The 21542-nt window shown below is 36.9% G+C and overlaps 2 protein-coding genes across 3 annotated transcripts in view; both read left to right on the top strand.

The window, feature by feature from the left end:
• Window positions 1-10829, top strand: part of cped1 (cadherin-like and PC-esterase domain containing 1) — a 75894-nt gene extending 65065 nt beyond the window's left edge. For both annotated transcript variants that reach the window (XM_048156510.1, XM_048156509.1), the window contains exons 15-21: window positions 830-938; window positions 2632-2768; window positions 5718-5938; window positions 6921-7022; window positions 7186-7273; window positions 7378-7524; window positions 9413-10829. In XM_048156510.1, coding sequence (XP_048012467.1) covers window positions 830-938; window positions 2632-2768; window positions 5718-5938; window positions 6921-7022; window positions 7186-7273; window positions 7378-7524; window positions 9413-9652 — 1044 coding nt within the window. In that variant the 3' untranslated portion in view covers window positions 9653-10829. The remainder of the gene's footprint in view (window positions 1-829; window positions 939-2631; window positions 2769-5717; window positions 5939-6920; window positions 7023-7185; window positions 7274-7377; window positions 7525-9412) is intronic.
• Window positions 10830-10966: 137 nt separating this feature from the next.
• On the top strand, window positions 10967-19271 carry wnt16 (wingless-type MMTV integration site family, member 16). Its single transcript, XM_048156512.1, has 4 exons — window positions 10967-12575; window positions 12739-12965; window positions 14932-15218; window positions 18452-19271. The coding sequence occupies exons 1-4, from the start codon at window positions 12484-12486 to the stop codon at window positions 18914-18916; spliced, it is 1071 nt and encodes a 356-aa protein (XP_048012469.1). The 5' UTR covers window positions 10967-12483; the 3' UTR covers window positions 18917-19271.
• Window positions 19272-21542: the final 2271 nt, after the last annotated feature.

Genomic DNA, 21542 nt, shown 5'->3' on the forward strand with positions numbered 1-21542 from the left:
TACCTGACCTTGGACGAAACTCTTTATTCCATAATTTTCTTCTCCAGGGAATGGAAAAATGACAGATGAGAGAGATAAAATGAAGGGTTTTTGTTCTTTCATGTTTCTTTGCCCTCCGAATGTGAATTAATTACACGCATTTTCCTTTCCGGAGGGATGCTAACTTTTTGCCGGCTCCAATGCATAAAGCGCTAGGCGGTTTCCGCCAGGCTCGGATGAACCGTCTGATTTATGCTGGGCTGCTCAGAATCAAAAGCCCGCTCGTGTTTGCACGCACACACTGTGTGCAGGTACGAACAAGAAAATCCCTGTTAAGTTGTCTTGTGGCACTTTGTCGAGACCAGCGGCAGGAACTTGGGGAATGTTACGTGGCTTTGAGAAGCCCCTGTGCAAAGTGTTAAGGAAGGGGGCAAGCAAAAGAGTCAACGGAGAGCCGGTCTTCTGAAGTCGAGCCAGACCCGATGGCTCCCGTGAGGGACTTCGGGGGTCGGCAGAGTAGGCTCGATGCTGTCATTTAGCCTGTTAGGTTTGTTTGACCCTTGACCCATAACAAGGGCCAAGGCCGTAGGGCAGGCGTCAGGCGGCGCGCCTGCTTTAATTTGTCCATGAGGAACCTCGTGTATGCGGACACATGAAAGCGAAGGGGGAAAGCTAGGGTGAAGAAAGCTATGGAAACTTCACAACAACTCAATCTTTATCCATCAAAGGGTGATTTTATTGTCTTGAGTGCTTACATTTTTTTACACAAGAGTGCAACCAGCATTTCAGAATATCTTTCCAGACTCAAAACTCACCTGTTTCTCTTTCTTTTTCCACTGTATCTGAGCAGGATTGTGGCCTTGTGGTCAGACCAGATCAGTCCTGCGGTTTGGAGCCCTTTCCAGGTTCAGGAGAGGCCCAGGTCTCGCCTCAGCCTTGCCTCTCAGGAGATGAACCTGGTAGGTTTCTTCCAGGTTTTGATCATGGACTTGTAGTAAAGTATCTGAAATTTGAAGCCGAAACTTGCTGTAAGATTTACAGTCCTGTTATTTCATATAAGGTAACTCATAAAGTCAAACTGGTTGTTGCAGATTTTCTGTTTTGTGGACAGATGATACATTTTATGCCTATTTTTCTTCTGGTGTGAATGACGATGTTGGCCCTAAAACCACATTTCATTTGCAAAGTAGTTCATCATGTGTTTGGCTATATTAGCACGAAGTTCACAGTTTATTAACTGCTCCACTAGAGGATGGGAAAGGTTTGTAAGTGAACTCAGAGTTTGGTAATTTATGCATCTGCTTTTACAGTGTGATAATGCACTGATTCATTGCCTGTGTTGAATCATTGCTCAATTATAAGGTTAGGGCCTCAGACTTTATGGGGGAAAATTATCACTGGGGGAAAATAATCACTTCATACAGGTTTAAGTGGTTGAGTGAGTTGTCCCTCTTCAGTGAGTGTACATTCAGCTGCTAGGACTTTTAGATTTAAAGCCACCAGGTTAGAGTTCAGAGGAGGTTTCAGCCAGTGCTATAAAAGTAAAAAGACCATCCTCAGCAGGGTAGCGCATCAAAGACAGTGTGGAACTACTTTCACTAACTGTTTGAGATGGAGTTATAAACTTTGTTTGTTTGTGTGTGTGAACCCATCTAATTCGTGTGGAAGCTTGTTTCTGCCACTAAATAAAAAAATAAAAAGGGTAATTGTGACTTTATCACACAATTCTGACTTCATTACTCACAATTCTTTTTTCTTTTTATTTCTCAGAATTGTGATATAAACTAAAACAATTGCGTCTTATAAAGTCAGAATTGATATAAACTCGCAATTCTCACTTTTTTTTCTCAGAAATGTTTATATCTCACAATTGACTTTTTAACATGCAGTTGCAAGTTATAAAGAGAGATTTGTGACAGAATTGTGAGATTTAAACTTAAAATGGTCAGAATTGCGTGTTATTAAGTCAGAATTGCGAGATATAAACTGACTTTGTAACTCAGAATTCTGATTTTATATTACGCAGTTCTGAGGAAAAAATGTCAGAATTGTGAGATATAAACTCGCAATAGTGAAAAAAGTCAGAAATGCGTGTTATAAAGTCAGAATTGTGAAATAAAAAGTCACTATTACTTTTTTTTTTTATTTCATGACGGAAACAAGCTTTCATAAATTTGAGAATCTGAAACGTTGAAGTAAAATCACTTCACAAAGATGAAATTCAAAAAAAAAAAAAAAAAAAATTGTTTTTATCAAATGCACAACAATACAGAATGCAGTGGTAATTTCCAAGTCAATGACTATGAAATTCTGCAAACTAAATACATTTTATATATATATATATATATATATATATATATATATATATATATATATATATATATTATATGGTCCAATGAAAAAGAGCAATTAATAAGAAAACTATGCAATGTATAGAAACTGTACCTGGCACAATGAAGTAATCTAACTGCAAAGTTTCCCACCTGATTCAGTGTTTCATGGTTGAACTTTTGATATACAGCTGTAGAAGAATTCAAAACTTCACTGAGATTCCCTCCACTGTGAATCACATGTGAACACTGTAATTTGAGTAGATGTTGTCATAGAAATTTAGTATAGTGCACTATAAAGAATATTTTACATCTCTGTCAGGTCGTTGGGTCGTCCCGTGCCTGAGCTGTTCAGATAACAGGACTTGTGATTGGAGAGAAGTTGCCTGGCAACCTGACAGCTGTTATCACCCCTTGCTGGACCAACCTCAGTTGCAAACCTGCTTGATGAACCGGAAGGTGAGGAACCAGGAACCAAAAACGGCATACGACATAATATACATTTTTCCATAGTAACTATAACAAACAATGATTAATAGATTATAACTTACACTACTATTCAGCATTGCTGTCAGTCAGATTTTTTTGTGTGTTTTTGAAAGAAGTCTCTTATTCTTACCAATGCTACATTTAGTAACAACAGTAATATTGTAAAATAATATTACAATTTAAAATGACTATTTTCTGTTTTAATATACTTTTAAAATATAATATATATTCCTGTAAAGGCAAAGCTGCATTTTCGGCATCATAACTCCAGTCTTTAGTGTCACACGATCATTCAGAAATCATTCTAATATGCTGATATGCTGCTCAATAAACATTTCTTATTATTATCATCAATGCTGAAAAATCAATGCTGTTTCTGTGGAAAACGTGATATATATTTTTTTTCAGGATGAATAGAAAGTTCAAAAGAACAGCATTTATTTGAAATAGAAATCTGTTCTAACATTATAAATGTCATTTTTGATCAATTAATGATTTCTTTAAAAAAAAAAAATCTCACTGACCCCAAACTTTTGAACAGTAGTGTAACTGTCCAAATGTGCAACAATATTTTAATGACTTGTTAATGGAAGTTATAATGTGTTACCAGTACTCTGTGTGAATCAACTGTTTGAACTTGCGTTCTTCCTTGCACTTGATGTTAAAATGCATTTCACTGGTTCATCTGAAGCTGACAGCTTTGCCATATGTGTGTATATACAGTACCGATGAATAAATGAATGTGGAAGTCAGGCAGCTCAAATAGCATTGAAGTTCCAGTGGCAGCGAACAGCTGTTGATCAGAGATTAACAGCAGGTGCTGAGCTCACAGCAACCACATGATTCAATTACACTGCTGCTTTTATATATGCACATATACGTATGCTGTTAATTCCTTTGGAAAGAAGAGAGAAAAGGAATCTGGAAAAGAAAACCATATACTCATGTTTGCAGCTAGATTTTATTTTTTTCAATTTCTTTTTATTTTTTTATCTTAATGTGATCTGCACACCTCTTGTGTTGTGGGATGTTTTTAAATTATTGCCTAAAGCCCAGCAGGAGTTTTCAGAGCTGTGTGCCAAACATACAGTCTGTTCCTGCTTCAAACACTCCCTCAGCGCTCATCTTCACAGCATGACTCTTTTCACCTTTTCTCGATTTAAGACTCACAAGATCAGATCTGACACAAACAAATGGCCACATTACACAAGGGCCCAAGCTCTCACTACAGACAAACCACAACCTTCTGACTGTGAGCCCATCCAACAGGAAAAGAGTGACTCTTAAGGAAAGATTGTTTCAAATAAAAGAGCTTTAGATTGTCAAGGTCTAGAGTTATACTCATAAATTTGTTTCATGTTCTACAGTCTCAAGACACCCCTGTGCGTCGTTTGGAGTTCACAGTGTCATTTCAATTTGTATGCTGTTACTTTTCCTGTACAAAACACATTTTTTAAAGTTTTTTATATTTAAAAACACGCACACAGTCTATTTATATTATTTTTTATGTATAATTTATTTTATTTACAGCCCCTGGACACTGATGTGGTATACCACAAGTGATTTTTCAAAAAATCTTTTCTTTTGTTTTACACTGGAGGGGAAAAAATACAGGTTTGGAACAAAATGAGTGTAACTTCTGACTTCTTGCTGAAAGTATTAGTCCTTAATCTTGTGAGCATGTCTGCAAACCACAGTGTCAGCCAATGCCCGCTCCCTGAGATCTTGTGATTTAGACTGGTATTCCTGCCAACTTCATTGCCAAAAGCGCACACACAGATGAACATCCAAGCTTATTAGACTCTTGTGAAGTACTTCATGGCGACTATGATCTCAGCAGAGCATATTGTAATTTTTACCCTTATAATGACACAATTGTTAATTCATTTCCTCACATTGGTGTTGTCTGCAGTCTGGCGCTCACATGGGACCTTTTAAGTATTTAAAAGGTCATATTTATCTATTGATTTAGCATGCATTGTGTAATATTTTGCTTTAGTTTTGCTTTGACTTTCCTTTCAATGATTTGAAATCTTTGAATTGATAAGATTTATTCCAATCTTATTCTTTAAATATGCAGTATTCATTTTAAAAATATACTTACTTATACTAGAAGCTTCCTGAAAAAAGAAGTTAGTAGTATTTTGGACAAATTTGGACCCTTTTCTAAAGGGTTTAGAAAAAGCTGTTTTATTTTACGCAGTGTTAGGTGTAATACATTACTAAGTAATTAATTACTGCACTGTAAACTTGACTTGAAGTAAGTTACATGGTTGCCTTAAAATTGAGTTAACTGAAATTTAAGCATTTGAGTTAATACAATGAAGGCGATTGATTTAATGAACAGAAACTCAAAATATGATGTTATTTGAACCATATTAATTATCTAAGTTGAAATGTGGTAAATATTAATGAAATGCAAAGTAAGGGATTACTTCATTTTTCTGTAATTTAATTACAGTTACTTCTTATGTAAGTGCATTAAATACTTTATAGACTTTAGAACAATTCTGTATAAAACAATGGTAGATTTAACATCAAACCCTGGTCTAGATGATATTGGATTTAGAAAATATAATTAGTAATAATAAGTAATGCAGTACTTTTTAGAGAGTGTAATTATTACAGTAATATAATTACCCAACTTACTCAACACTGGGTGGACCGCTCTTGGAGGCAGCCATGTTGAGATCACATGACCAGCAGAATAATAATTTGGTAACTTCGCTATTATGTTTTGGAAAACCTTTTGGAAGAATTTGTGGTTTAATAATACACATAGTAAAACACATAAAGACCATCTTGTGCCTTTTAAATGGAGGATTGTGTGTATTGTGTAGCCTAAATTTTGACTTGACAATATCTGAGTTTAAGAAACCGCTTACAACATCTGACGTATACATGCATGTTTTCCCTCAGGTCCTGTTTATCGGTGACTCTACCAATCGAGGGATGATGTACTACCTGATGGAGAGGGTGAACACCACTCTGGAGGACTGGGACAAGGCCCACGACACCATTGTCTACCACAACCTAAACCAGGGTCGAACTATCGTCAGCTACTCCTACTACCCACAATTTTGGCTGCCAAAGTCCCAGAGACCCACCTTCCAAAGAGCTCTGCAGCAGCTTCTAGAAAGGTCTGTGTGTGTATGTGCACGCCGGAGGATGTTTGTATCCATGTGGCTGTGGATTACATCCATTAAGTTGTGAACGTGCAGGTTTGGTGTCTGTCTAAAGTGGCAAAGGCCTTGTTAACACACTAAATGACTTTGGCAGCGTGTTTGATGGTGGGATGTGGGCTGTATGTGGTTGGGAGGCTGTGTGTCAAATCAGAATATCTCAGCAGGGACGGTAACCGCTGCTGGCTCAGCACGCTGTTGATCTCACACAGCTACTGATGTGGGCAGAAGGGTGGGATATGCAGCACAGATGCGATTTTGGGTTTGTATTTGAGTGTGTTTTAGTGTGCATCTGTTAGGGACATGTTTTGGGAGCTGCTTGAATGATCTGCCACATTTTTATTTTTGCAAAATGAAATTAATAAGCAGGATTTTGTTTTGTTTCAGTGGTAGAAAATGAAGTATATATTTACTAGGCGTGTTAACAGTACATGAATTTGTCCTGAACAATACGGTACGGACATCCCGTTTCAGTGCATGCAGTCAGACGACGAATAGAGTCAATCACAGGTGATTCACACTCCAATCCAGAAGGGGGCGTGTGCGGTAATGCAATATTGTTTGCTACCCGCCACAACAGGAAAAAGCGCAGAAGAAGAGATTATCTATGCATAGATATGTTTACATGTAATCTCTCAACCAGTGTTTCAACTGTGGAAAGGCATCAATAAAACAGCTTGAGAATAATATCTCACGTAACATTACATATACCTCAGGCAAGTCATTTAGTGTCCACAGCATGTTAGTTCATTTGAGAAATGAACTCTAGAGGCATTTCACTAAATATATTCACTATATTATCTTATATATTAATTATATTTTATATAACTACTAACGTCCAACCTCCGTTGTGACTTAAATACCGAGGACTTTTGGTTATGTTTTCAGGATGTGGTGTTGATCTTTAACATTTTCTTTGAAACCACTTCCACCGGGACAGGTCACAACCCCTGGAGAACTCGCCTCAGACAGTGCTGGTTGCTGGAGGGGTGCAGTGGCTGAACCTGAACCATTTGAGGACCATTCAACAGGTTTTAAAGAGGTAAACGTACCCAAACACTACACAAACCCAGCCTGTTCATTATTAGCTTGACTTGACCATAGTTTATTTAGCAATATTCCAATGGCCAGTACTTGTCTTCCTTTTCTTTATCTGTTTGTGTGGCTTTGAAAGTTTAACATAAGAACTCTAACTTATCTCCAAGGGAGGGTCTTGAGAACATCATGGTGGTGGTGAAGTCTTTAGGGATGGGTTTCCATCTGCCTGTGGATGGTATTCGCTCCCTTCCACTGGTAAGAACAACTGGAGATCTAGAGATGTTCTTGGATCTGGTCTATAGACCACATTATTCATTCATTTATTGACAGTCTTTATCATCTTCATTCATTGGTTCTAGAATGGAGTGCAAGAACTCTATAATGTGAACAAGAATATTCTGGAAAGTGCCAAGCATCTTGGATTTGAGGTCATTGACACTCTCAGCATCACTATGGGTCGTTATAAGGAGTTCCTGCAGGGACGATGTGCCTGCCATTTCCATGAGGTAAAAGAAAAAAAATAGATATAGACTACCATTCAAAAGTTGGGGGTAAAAATTAATATTTTTATAAAGCAAGAACTCATTAAGAAAGGATACATTTATAATTTTACAAAAAAAAACATTTTTTTTTAAATAAATGCTGTTCTTTTGAACTTTCAACTCATCAAGAATCAGAAAAATTTAAATAGCAGCAGTTTTCAACATTGGAAATAATATGAAATGTTTCTTGAGCACCAAATCAGCATATTAAAATGATTTCTGAAAGATCATGTGACACTGAAGACTGGAGTAATGTTATCACTTGTAAGTAAAAAATGCAATTATGCTGATTAAAGACCTACCTTGCATAGTCACTTGTATTAATTTAAAGCCAAAGAGCATAACTTATTTTAATAACCATGTTATTGGGTAATAACCAGGGTCTCTGTAAATTTGTATTATTATGGATGTAATTTACTGCACAGAAGTCGCATCTAATTGACTTGGTATTTTTTAGATCCACACATACATGTGTGCGAATGAAACATTTCTACAAATCTCACTCCATTCATATACATGGATATAGATCCTGCTAGAAACACTGTTCCAGTCTTCCAGCCCCATAAATCTTTTAAAAGAGAAGCCATTCCTTTTTTATTTCACTCTAAATGTGATTTGCGGATCAGTTAATGAGTAATTAGAAATTAGGCGGGTTTTTATTAGCCAGTAAAGTGCAGGTTGGGAACTGATGTATTAGCTCACTTAGTGTGTGAAGTGGTGGTAGAAACACCAAACCTTCTCACATATGGGACTGATATCATTGCAGAGCGGCCACATCTGACAACAGGCCAGCAGATTTAGACCAGACAGACTTAACGGCACATAACATCAGGGTCTTTTGCTTGCGTTTTAAAGGAGATGTTGCTTGGTTTTTGATATATTTTTTTGTTTGTTTTTTAGTGCTTTAAGGAAACAAGTTCTTAACCATTAAGTATTTTGTAGAGCAGGGAGCTAATAAGAATTGGCCATTTAAAGAGGATATAAAACTCAGGATATAAAATATAAAGAGGATATAAAAATGGGATAAAGACTAGTTTCCTAATTTAAAAAATGTGTCCCGTGTCGGATAACGGAGCCACACACAGATAGACTTAACGTTATTTGCTTACATGATCCAAATCTCTCATTCTCTGTGTGTAGAGTGCAACATTCGGGTTCTGGAAGTAAAACCTCTATTCATTTTCTCTATAGGGAAACTGATTTTTAACAATAACTTATAAACTATTAAAGAAATACCTACTGAGAGCTTTGAGGTTGTTAACTAGTGGTATATGCTTTTGTTGAAGCTGTCAGCCTGTATTATTTCAACTTAGTTTTTAAATAATTGTTTAATGGCAAAAAACTACATTATGATGCTGGTCGTAAAATTCCACCAATCAGAGAGGCGCGACAAGCAATTGTATATATTTTGCAGTAAACTTAAAAAAAATGTTTCTATAGATGTTTCTATAGAACAACTTTAAATTAATAGTCTAATATTTCTCATTCATTTTTAATTTGTTTGTTGTTGGCAATTCTTAATGGGATTGTAGTTCTTTCTCTCATTCAAGCCATTAAGTACACAGTTTTGTCTTTTTGTACAATTTTTAATACTTTTTTGCTTTATATAAAGCTTTGTAATTCACCTCAAAGCTGGTTGGCTTGGTTCATGGCTTATAATACTTCAACAAAGGCTTTTTTTTAAAAAATCCCTATGGGAAAAATACTTCCCCAACCAACATTGCTGCAAATGTGGGTGGGCACTACTGCATTCTATATGATGGCAGAGATCATCGATTATCTCAGATGATTCTAAAGAAATCAAATTTGACCAAGAAATGTGTATTTGAAGATCATTTTACGTTGTTCGCAGGTCTATAAGCTTCCATTTCCAACTGCTGCTTCCCAAAGGAATTTGAAGATCTTGAGGCTTGGTGGAGAAAGTGGGAACCCGGCCAATGAGCAAACAGGGCCTCAGCAGCACGAGGATCCATCGTCTCCACCTGACGTGTCCTACCACGTAAAAGGACCAGTGAACGCGGTGTACTCTGAGATCCTCCTCAGCCGGATATGTGTGAATCATGCCGTCAATGGGACCATTCGTCAACAGTGACAAAACGACAATTAGCGGCTGGTGACGCTAACCTGTCTTTTTTTTTTCAGGTGTGTGTATGATTAGCTGTGAATACATGCATATGTGCTCAATGTGTTGAGAAAGGGCTAAACTGTGCACACCGATTTGTCTGAATCTACCAAACCATATGCTGTATCAAAGTGGTAAATTGGAGGGCGAGTTAGGGAGGTGTCTGTTTGTGCATGTGTGTTTCTGTGTAGAGCGATCCAGATGGAAAAGGGGTGTGAAGGGTTCAACGAGACCCCCTGAAGCCCTGTCAAAATGACTTTGGCAGCTGCGGCTTAAAGGCAGGCAGTGGCTGCAGTGCGACGCCGGTGAAAAAATTGCGAGACGGTCATGCGGCCCCTTCAAACAGCCTTTCAAAAACTTTCCTACAACGCTCATGCAACATTCCCACAATGCTGCTACTGCTAAACCACGGGCTGAAATGTTCCCAATGTGTTTTGGGAACGTTTTGCGGCTGCTGTGGAGTGCCTTTGATGTCACCCTGCCTCACATTGTCACTTTTGAAGTCCAGCTTTACACCCCCTTTCCTTCACATGCCAGGTTCACAAGTATTTATGAAGTATTTTCTATGCCAAAGGTCTTATGATGTATATTGTATGTTATAGTATTACTGTCTTATGTTCCTCACACATATTTCTACATTTATTTTTCTACCAGTGTTTTCCAGTGCCTTTAATAATAATCCATGTAAAATGTTATAAGTGTTGTTTACAAAAAAGAGGATATTTATACTGTTTTGATGGTAAGACGTTTTATACTGTTGCTGGATTTACTCTAAATTGCTGGAATGCATGATGTTTCATTTGTCCATAATTTACGTTAAACAGGAAGTGGTTTGTGGAGAGAAAAATGAGCAGGATTTATTTGAAATATCTCATAAAATGTATCTTCCCACCAGTTACTTGAAGTTAAATGAACCCATGGACCCACGTGTTGACCTGTAAAGATTCCACAGCATTTGATTTCTCTCTTATTGACATGTCAGAGTTTTAGGGTCGATTTATTACTATGTGTTGAATGTTTATGAAGGGCTGTGCCAAGGTATTTGTCTGGTTGTAGTCTATGCATGAAATGTATGATTCCAGCAATCAACATGAAATGGAACTTAACATCACAAACAATTAAAAATGTATATTTTCATAGTTTAAAACAAACTGGTTCTTGAATTTATCAAATGTTTTTTTGTTTTTTTTCTTTGATATTTACATTGATTCTGCCATTTAGGTCATATTTTAGCAGAAAAAAAAATATATCTGACATACTATGTAATGTAGTCCATCCAAACAAAACTTGCTGAAAAAGAACCATTTCTATTAAAATTTAATTCAACAAGCCTTTATAGCATTATCATATTTATGAATATATAATATCAACTTTTTACTTTAAACTGTAATGATTTTATTAATTATCTAAGGCAGTTTTTCTCATCTTTTTTGTACCCCCATATAAGACTCAATTACCCCCCTTAATCGACAACAAATAGGCTATGTTGCTTTCGACTCTGGATATCATATGAAAAATCATTATGTTGATTATCAATAACTTTGGATGAAAACAAAGTAGCAAATATATTCGGTGCTCACTTGCATTTTCTCAATTGGAAAGTTTAATTAATAACATTGTTGTTTTAGTTATTTTATTTTTGTTTTATAAGCATAATCGAAATCCTTCAAAGTACCACAGTTTGGGAATCACTGCTTTAACGTTTAAATCGAAATACATGAAATAGCATTAATCTGTAATCTTTCCAATTCAGCCAAAATAAATATAAAAATGTAAGTTATAATAAAAGCTAGATTATAAATTGGGTTGAGCGCGTTTTTGTTTTTGTTTTTTTCAACTGACGCTGCTGGTAACCATAACAACAGTTCAAGCACAGTCCATTTTGAGCATTTTCAGGCAGTATGTCGATGAAGAGAGATAAGTCGGTATCACTTTTATTATTGCTTATCACAAATATAACACAAAAACGTTAGTATAAGGACAGTTAAGTTTTTAAAAGTCTTTATCTGTGTTAAAGGCGCCAAATTATAAACTGCGTTGCTGGTGAGTGGTGACAAACTTTAATTTAACAGATTGCGCACGGAAAATACCTTTCCACATTTACTAGCAATAGAGCTTTAAATTATTAATTTATTAAAGTTAATAGTCGACGCTTTTGAAAGGCATTGTAGCTATAATTTGAACACTGCGGGCAGTTATGTAGTATTAAATTAAATGTAAACATTTTTGCTTTTACATGGTTTTACTTTGTCTAAGCGTCAGGGTTTTTGTTCTGCCTTTTATTTTAACCTTTTTTTTTTTTTTTAAATGTCAAATATGCACAGTTAAATACTAAAGTCCTTTTTTATTCTCAGCACAGTGCTTTCAATCTCACAAAAACCCGAGTGTAGGCTACTTCTTTCTGCCTATCAGTCGCGCTCGCTTTGTGCTCTCACCGAACTCCAAGCCAACATCGGGTTGTCCAATCAGTGTTGAGAACGGTCTTATCTTCTGAATATTAATGAGCATTTCCAACCAATCACGATGTGGGAGCGCTGCGCATGAGAGTGTTTAGTTGCGCGTTTTCCAACAGCAGCATAAAAGTGTTTGTGTCTATTGGAGTTCGCACTGATGGCGAAGGTGACTTGGTGGTGGTGGGACGTTTTTGTTCGTACCTGCGACTTAATGGATACATAAAAGGAGCTTGTGAATTTTAAAAAGCGCCGTTTGTGGATTACATACGCTAGATATTAGATGTAGTGGACCGGTATGAGTCGTCTTTGTCCTAACGTTCAGTTCGGGACTTGTTGAATGAAGTGGACATGGATAACACCGGTTGTGGAATACATGCAGTTTACCATTTCTTCCTTATATGGCTCTCAGTTTGCCCTCTGTGCTCTCAGGGAAGTTGGATGTAAGTATATAAGTGCTATGTTGTTTTTACTGTCAAATAATGTTTGAATAAAACGTTTGAAAACTGTCTCCTTTTCCTCGGGCCTGGTTATGGCATTTCAATCCAGGCCGACAGGAGAGGAGAACCGCTTCTGATCTTTGTGTCACACTGCTCCGCATCACAGGTGGTTGGGCATCACATCTGTAGGAGTGCCTGAGAAGTTGGGTTGCGCGCATTTGCCCCTGTCTCACAAGCAGAAGGAGCTGTGCGCGCGCAAACCGCACCTTCTACCGAGCGTTAAAGAGGGCGCGCGCCTGGGCATCACCGAGTGCCAAACGCAGTTCAAACACGAACGCTGGAACTGCTCGACCCGACGGGACCCAAAAGTGTTCGGCTACGAGCTCACCAGTGGTATGCATGCAATGTGTCACATTGAAATAGACTTAATTTGAATGTGCATGAACATTTATTATTATTATTATTATGCAGTTAATTTACTTAACGATATAGTTAATGGTATATAGTTTGACCATCACGTCTAAAAAAGGCCTACTACAGCTTATCTGGGCAGAGAGGATTTTTTAACATTTAAAAAAAGTGGCAATGGAAATCATAGAAATATCGTCAAACTTTGATTTAAACTGAGCAATGACCTATATTGCTAGTGAAAACTGTTTAAATTATTACTTTGATGTGCAATATTAGTCTCTTAAAACAGGTTATTCACCTTCATATATATTAATGATTATATTATGTCTATAAAAGCAGAAAACAATCATTTAAATATATATTATGCACATATGTGGTTATTGGACATTTCAACAAAAAATAATCAGTATCTTTATTGGTCATAAAAACACATTTTTGTAATATATAATGAGAGATCATCACTTTGTAATTGCTTGAAGCATACTGAATACTTTATAATAGACTGTCAATCCTATTTTTTACCACTTAATGATTGATTTGAAATGCTGATTCATGTGTTGATCAGAGATTTGATTCTGGGAACAGCTGTGACCCACATCTGTTTTAGGTTAACTGTCTCTATACTAAATTTACTATGGTCTTCAGCTGGCCCTGAATTTAATGCGTTCAGGATTAGAATGATTACAAAACAAAGAGTCAACCTGATATGCTAGAATGTGTTTCTTGATTTTTGTGAATTCATTCCTAAGATTTACCCTACCCAAGTTTCTGTCCCAGAGTAGTTGAAATCCAAGCTCGATTCAAGGGTAAATTCTATACTATACGCCTGAATTCCTGCAGCCACAACCAGGGTTTAGACTCATTTTATAGGCATCTTGCTATTATATCTAGAAATATGCACTAAATTTACCATCACAAATGCACTATTTTATTCTTTTGTCTGTTCTGTTCTATTCTACACTTGCTGGTCTATGTTTAGGTCATCTCTCTTGAAAGTAATAGAAAAAAAAAAGTCATAGCAGATATTTTCTAAAGTAATTAAGACATAATCTACTTTGCCATGTTAAAACATTATAAACCAAATTTCTTCAGAAATTATTTTTGTTATAAATATTATTGGTAACACTACATCTTTTGTGTTCTTTACATTTGTTAACATTATTTAATATATTAACTAACATGAACTAACAATGAGCAATACATTTGTTACAGTATTTTCTAATCTTTGTTAATAAAAATCCAGCTGTTCATTGTTTATGCAAGTTTGCAGTGCATTAACTAATGTTAACAAACACAACATATGATTTCCATAATGTATTAGTAAATGTTGAAATTAACAGTAACATGAATAAATGCTGTAATAGTATTGTTCATTATTATTTCATGTTAACTAATGAAACCTTATTGTAAAGTGTTAGCATTATTATTTTATATAAGCTATGAAAAATGTGCCTTACAGGAACTGCATGCATAATTTTATGAATACATAATCTTTTCAGTTCAATGGTCTGTTCAGAATTTATTTAAGTGTCCTTGTTACACATTTAGTTACTTTATTAATAACTGTAAATTAATGCTTAATTACATGCAGCTAACCCTAAACCAAACCCTAATCCTATCATTAACCATATAGTTGTTAATAAATATTAATTACACTCTAATAAGGACACCTTAAGATAAAGTGTAACCCAGAATTTTTATAATAATAATAATCTTCTTACAATAATAATCTTCAGCCAAACATTTTTGCTCATTTTTATAGTATGGTATCATTGTAAGTAACATTCCCAGACTCCTCTGCTCTGATACTGCTGCGCTGAGACCTTTTTCACAAATGTCCTGCTGTGTATCTTACATTCTTACATATTTTCTGGTTGTTTCAACATTTGTAAGTATTTGTTCGACATCTTGCCTACATTCTCTTTTTTTTTTTTTTTTTTTTTTTAAGGGACAAAGGAGACAGCATTTATCTACGCAGTAATGGCTGCCGGGTTGGTTCACGCAGTCACTCGCTCTTGCAGCGCTGGAAATATGACAGAGTGCTCGTGTGATACAAGCCTGTTGGGCACCGGTTCGCCAACAGAGGGCTGGCACTGGGGTGGGTGCTCCGATGACATCGCCTTTGGGACTTTGTTCAGCCGTCGCTTCATCGACAATACGGTAAAGAATACGTCAGCCCGTGGTGAGGATGCCCTGCTCACTATGAACCAGCATAACAGCGAGGCTGGGAGACAGGTGGGTGACACAGAACAGACCTTTCTGATGTGCATTGTTTACTAGTTAGAATTATGTTGAAAGAATGCACAACAATAGTGACTGCTCACTTATTTTTTCCCCTGAATGTTCTCCATAGAGATTTCACAAAATACTTTAAAGGGATAGTTCACCCAAAAATGAAAATTCTGTCATCATTTACTCACCCTCAAGTTGTTCCAAACCTGTATGAATTTCAGTTTATTTTTGAAGAATGTCAGTAACCAAACAGTTGATGGGCCCCATTGACTTTCATAATATTTTTTTTCCCCCATTCCATGGAAGTAAATGGGGCCCATCAACTGTTTGGTTACCCTGATTCTTCAAAATATCTTCTTTTGTGTTCAGCAGAAGATTCATACAGGTTTGGAACAACTTGAGGATGAGTAAATGATGACAGAATTTTCATTTTTGGGTGAACTATCCCTTTAATATAGGCTTTAAAAAGAAGTCATGGATTTAAACCAACCAGCTCTGAGATGGATAATAACATTCCAAACTTTATTTGCAACAAAAAAGTATAAAAGTATTAAAAGTATTAAATTTAACAAATGGACAAAGGCACAAGACTTTGTACTTAATGTTTTTTTATGAAAAGCATAAACTAAAATCCCAAGAAGTATTGCAAATGATGTAATCAATTCAGCATGCTTCATCGGAGTGGTGTCGTTGCTGCGATATTTTGCTACAATTTTGGTTTCCATCCAGACTTCTTTGATCTCTTTTAATATTTTTAAGTTGAAATCACACTGACTTGCAGCTTTTACAGAAGCATATGTCATTGCTTTGTCATTTTTCATAAAAAAAAAATGGGATTTATAATTCCTAATCATGGTGGTTGCCTTCATTGACATGCCAAGAGAGAATTACTTGAATTTCCATTCACATTTTGAGTGACATATGTCAAGTTAAAGCATCAATTTGCATGTGAATGTGCTTGCCTGCTTCAAAAAGACAGCAAAATAACTAGAGAGCTTTCTTAATTCAGTGCTATGTTTCTGTATATAGATGCTGATTCTCTCTAATTGGAGAAAATATGAAATGTGTGACAGTGGAGAAAATGTCCACCCTGCCCTTTTCACACAGACAGCATCCTTGCAACATTCATAAAGCATTCAAGTTCTTGTCATCTCACGGCCTCGTTTATAAACACGTCTCATCTCTAACATTGAATATTGATGACGGTCCAACACGAGGTTTTCTCAGTCACCTCAAGGTTTTAAGCAAGACGACAAACTTGCATACTGTCTGAACGTATTTCCATTTAAAATATGACAGTTTTCTCCAGCAAATGAATCTCTGACTTGTTCTAACTGACAATGGAAACCATTTCAAAACAACCAAATAAGAACAGAAATAGTAATGGGCTGCTTCAGCTCTGGCAATTTGTCGTTCAAATGAGTTACATCTCCCCACATGTTCTTGATTAATCTAAGAAGCTGATGATTTGCACCAAATTCCACAGCCTTGACTGAAGAACACTTGTAAGTGTTTGGAGACCCTAAACCACAGCTCTGGTTGGAAACCACCGAAAAGCGTTTAAGCGAGACAAAATTCCCCTCAAGTCAGTGGAGGGCCCCCATAATCCTTCACCCAAACGAATGCTCCTATTTTATGAAAGTCGTCAGCTCACAAAATACTCCTTCCACTTACATGATGCAGAACATGAAGGGAAGGAAGGACATAAAAGCTCCATCCGTAAAAATTATATAGTCCTTGGAAAGATGGTTTATAGTGAACCAGGGTTAACTCTCCCAGTGATTTACATTAGTTCCGCGTTTTTGCCTGAAGTCCAGGAAGTCTGTCAAAATAAATTGCGAAAAATGTTGGAAGGTTGAAATTGAATCAGTTTACATGCCTGCATGGTTACATTGTTTAGAAAAACAAGCTGCTCTCCTGATCTCGACATCTTTTGTCGATCAGATATATAAGTAAGCAAATAAGTACATTTTATTTACATAGAACATTTAAACATAGCAGAGCTATCCAAAGTGCTGAACAGAGTAGAGAAACATAAAATAAAAACAGAGTAATGCCAAACATGACAGACAATAAAACAGGAGTATGATAATATTAAAATGCCAGGGAGTAGAGATACGTTTTCAATTTTTATTTAAAAATAGTAACGGGCGGATGTTCAGAGGCAATTGTTTCCATAGACAGAGGCGGCAATGGAAAAAAACTCCATCTCCCTTAGTTTTTAGACGGGAATGAGGAATAGATAAAAGAGCCCTGTCTGAAGATCTTAAAAGTCTTGAAGATGACAGAGGAGTAAGAAGATCTTTAAGATAAAATGGAGCTTGATCATTAAGAGCTTTAGAAGCAAGCAACAGAATTTTAAACTGAATTCTAAATTGGATCAGGAGCCAATGAAGCGAAGCTAAAATTGGGGTGACATGATCATATTTCTTTGTACTGGTCAGCAGCCTTGCAGCTTTTGTACCATCTGGAGGCATGCAAGAGATGACCGAGAAAGATCCAGATAAAATGAGTAACAATAGTCTAAATTATTCTTAACAGAATTAATTTGTTTGGATAAGGATGACTCCAAGGTTCATAACCTGGGAGGAAACTAAGGGAAAATGATTACCCAGCTCCTTAATGAGACTACTCCTTAATTTTGGGGGACCAAAAATAATTATTTCTGTTTTGACCTCATTAAGTTGGAGAAAGTTATTTGATAACCATTTCATAGTGTCCCAAATGCATTCCAACAACGGTTGAATGGAATCGCCAGCTTTCAACTACAGGTACAGCTGTGTATCATGGGCATGAAAATGAAATGAAACATTGTGCTTCTTAATAATATCCCCCAGTGGATGCATGTGTAATTTAAAAAGAAGCAGACCCAAAACAGAGCCTTGAGGTACTCCACTAATAATAGGAGCAGAAGATGAAAAGAACTTACCTAACACTACAGAAAAATACCTGTCTTTAAGATATAAACTAAACCACCGTAAAGCTGGTCCCTTGATACCGAATAAATGCTCTAAACGCCAAATAAGAAAATGTTGGTCTTTATTATTAAAGGCAGCCGTTCAAGTAGGATCAATACAGCTTTCTACCGGCATCAACTGCAAGTAAAATGTCATTGAACACTTTTAGCATGGCAGACTCTGTGCTATGACGGGCAGTGAAACTAAATTGAAAGGGTTCTATTAACTCTATAAATTTAATAATAACTACAACGCTCTCCGTATCCTATTCCTCTACAGGCGGTGGCTAAAACAATGTTGACAGACTGCCGCTGTCATGGCGTGTCGGGTTCGTGTGCTGTAAAGACGTGTTGGCGCACAATGGCTGCATTTGAGCGTGTGGGTGCCTATCTGAAGGAGCGCTACGAGACCAGCGTTCAGGTGGTGGACCGTTCCAAACGTAAGGTGCGACGTAAGGACAAAGACCAACGCCACATGCCTATCACCAAAGAGGAGTTAATATTCCTCAACAAATCACCAAACTACTGCTTGGAGGACCGACGGTTGGGCGTGACGGGGACCAGGGGCCGCCGGTGTAACAGAACTTCAGCTGGGCCGGACGGCTGCAACCTGCTGTGCTGCGGGCGGGGCTACAACACGCATGTGGTACGACACGTAGAGCGCTGTGAATGTAAGTTCGTCTGGTGCTGTTACGTTCGGTGTCGACGCTGTGAGACGATGAACGACATGCACACTTGCAAGTAGAGCAACTACTTGGGGATGGTTGGAAAGATCTGAGACGAGACCTCGTGAGAGGAAGTGGACCATACAAACAAGCATGTTGACAAAATATCCATGGCAACCAGCAATCCACAGCGGAAACCAGGGAGAATTGTTATAATCCCCTTTAATTACACATGCGTAACTCTTCCCATGGGCTTCAAACGGGAATCAAGCCATTTTGTATATAATGACTGTGGAATATAACTGGAGCATAAAGGGAATACTGACATGCAGAGAAAAGTGTAAATAGATGGGGTTTTTGGATTTATATTGAGGGCTCCTTCAGTTAAAGGATTAGTTCACTTCAGAATTCAAATTCCCTGATAATTTACTCACCCCCATGTCATCCAAGATGGTTATGTCTTTCTTTCTTCAGTCGAAAATAAATTAAAGTTTTTGAAGAAAACATTCCAGGATTTTTCTCCATATAGTTGACTTCAACAGCTACCAATAGGTTGAAGCTTCAAATTGCAGCTTCAGTGCAGCTTCAAAAGGCTCTACACAGGCTCTACAAGTCAAACGGCCTTTACAAAAAAAAAGGTAAAACAGCAATGTCGGATGATTTTGAAGTTGGAGGAGAAAAAGAGAAGGAGATTTTCACTTCCATCTACATCACACGTGACCTTTCCAACGTGATTATGTAACGCGTGGCGCATCGCAGAGCTAGTGCAAGATGTGCATTTGTGCTTAAAAAAAAAAAAAAAAAAAAAAAAAAAAAAATATATATATATATATATATATAGAATTTTTTGACTGATTGTTTTGCTAGATAAGACCTTTATTCCTCGGCTGGGATCGTGTAGAACCCTTTGTAGCTGCACTGAATCTGCCATTTGGACCTTCAAACTGTTGGTAGCTGTTGAAGTCCACTATATGTAGAAAAATCCTGAAATGTTTTCCTCAAAAACCATATTTCTTTTTGACTGAAGAAAGAAAGACATAAACATCTTGGATGACATGGGGGTGAGTAAATTATCAGGAAATTTGAATTCTGAAGTGAATTAATCCTTTAATGATGATGAATTATAATGGGAATTATGTAGATAATCTTCCAAGATATTTTTGATATATAGGTTCCAAATGAGAATCCCTTAAATGATGTATTCTGCAATTTTAGCTTTGTTTTCTGCATTTAAATGTACATATTAAATTATGAACAATGGACATATGCGATTACGGTTACACCTCATTTTTGACTCTGAAAAACGTAATTAAAATGAATTTTTTAGAGACCGTGAACATTCTCTTTTTCCTTGTGACTATTGATGTTTCTCCATCTGCTCCTTCCATCCTAAATAGATAAACACAAATAATTCCTGAAAGTGTGGATAACCGACTGCAGTTGCAGCTTTATCGATTTAAAATTTGAATGAAAATTTCAATTGAAAAATGGTTGTTGTCTTTCCAGTTCTTATTTCTTGTGACTGATGTTTGTGTCTCATTCGTTTCCTCTTAAGCTGTAATCCCACACACACATCTCTGAAAGAGGAGATGCTTTGCTAGAAGTAACAGAGTTGTGCCAAATACCATGGCTGCATTCTCTTAAAAGGCCCTTAAATGCTAATGCAAGTGGCCCTTTTATGTAGCCACATTCCAAGGAATAGAACGGTGACAATTTACGGCAAGACATATCAAAGATCTTCTGTCCAGTGACAGAAGGAAAAATTCCTGTGAGTTCTTGCACATGCTGGCAAATCTATTAAAGTGTTTGGAAAATCTCGCTCACGTTGCATTTCGTGATTTCACTCTGAATGCCTGCTTGTTCATTCTCATGTGGTTGTATTTACCGCTGAGTGGAAGTTGCATCAAGCTTTCTTAGAAACTTTTTTTCTATCTGTTTAAAATCAGTTCAGATTATTCTCTACAGTGACTCTCACAAAAACTCTCAACCCAATCCAATAAACGAATCCCTTTTGGAAATGTTGCCTTTTCTCACATATAGTATGTTCCCCTAGAATATCTTCCATGATATATGTAAAAAATCTCTTCATTCTTCTATCCAAGAGAAAACACATGTTGTTCTCTGCAAGTTCAAGTTACGAATCGTGTCATGATTTTGGTCAATAATAATAGTTCGCTTTGTGGGCAACACGTTGACCAATCACAGACAGCATCTTGTAGCCCAGATCAAATCCATTGAATTCTTGCATTAATCACTGCAGCTCTCCAGGTACATTTTCAGGAGCAGCGCTGAGACCTTCAGCCCTGGAAACTTGGTGGCAACCCATTCTGGAGAGGCGAAAGGTGTCCACGTGTACGCATCTGCTCTCTCTGACGTAGCCAACAACTCAGGTGGCTGCCAGACTTTCGGTGCCTTCTTTTCGCCCCCCACTTTCTCTTAAGTATGTGTTTAATGGTTAAATCATGAGCAAAATGAGATTTGTCAAAATAAATCTTCTGTACTTCAGTGTTGCCTTTTCGGGTTTTGTTCCGCCATTGCTAATGAGCTGAAACTGTTTCTTAATGTTCTGGAAGTGTAGTTTGGTGAGGAAAAAGCAGCTCCACAACTGTTAAAACAAAGACAAATATTTCTGCAGATGAAATTCAATAATAATTGAAGAATATCCGTATACTTTAATATAATTATTCAGCCTTTTTTTTTTACTTA

This window comes from Megalobrama amblycephala, linkage group LG14 (genome assembly GCF_018812025.1).
Source record: "Megalobrama amblycephala isolate DHTTF-2021 linkage group LG14, ASM1881202v1, whole genome shotgun sequence".
Classification (NCBI taxonomy): Eukaryota; Metazoa; Chordata; class Actinopteri; order Cypriniformes; family Xenocyprididae; genus Megalobrama; species Megalobrama amblycephala.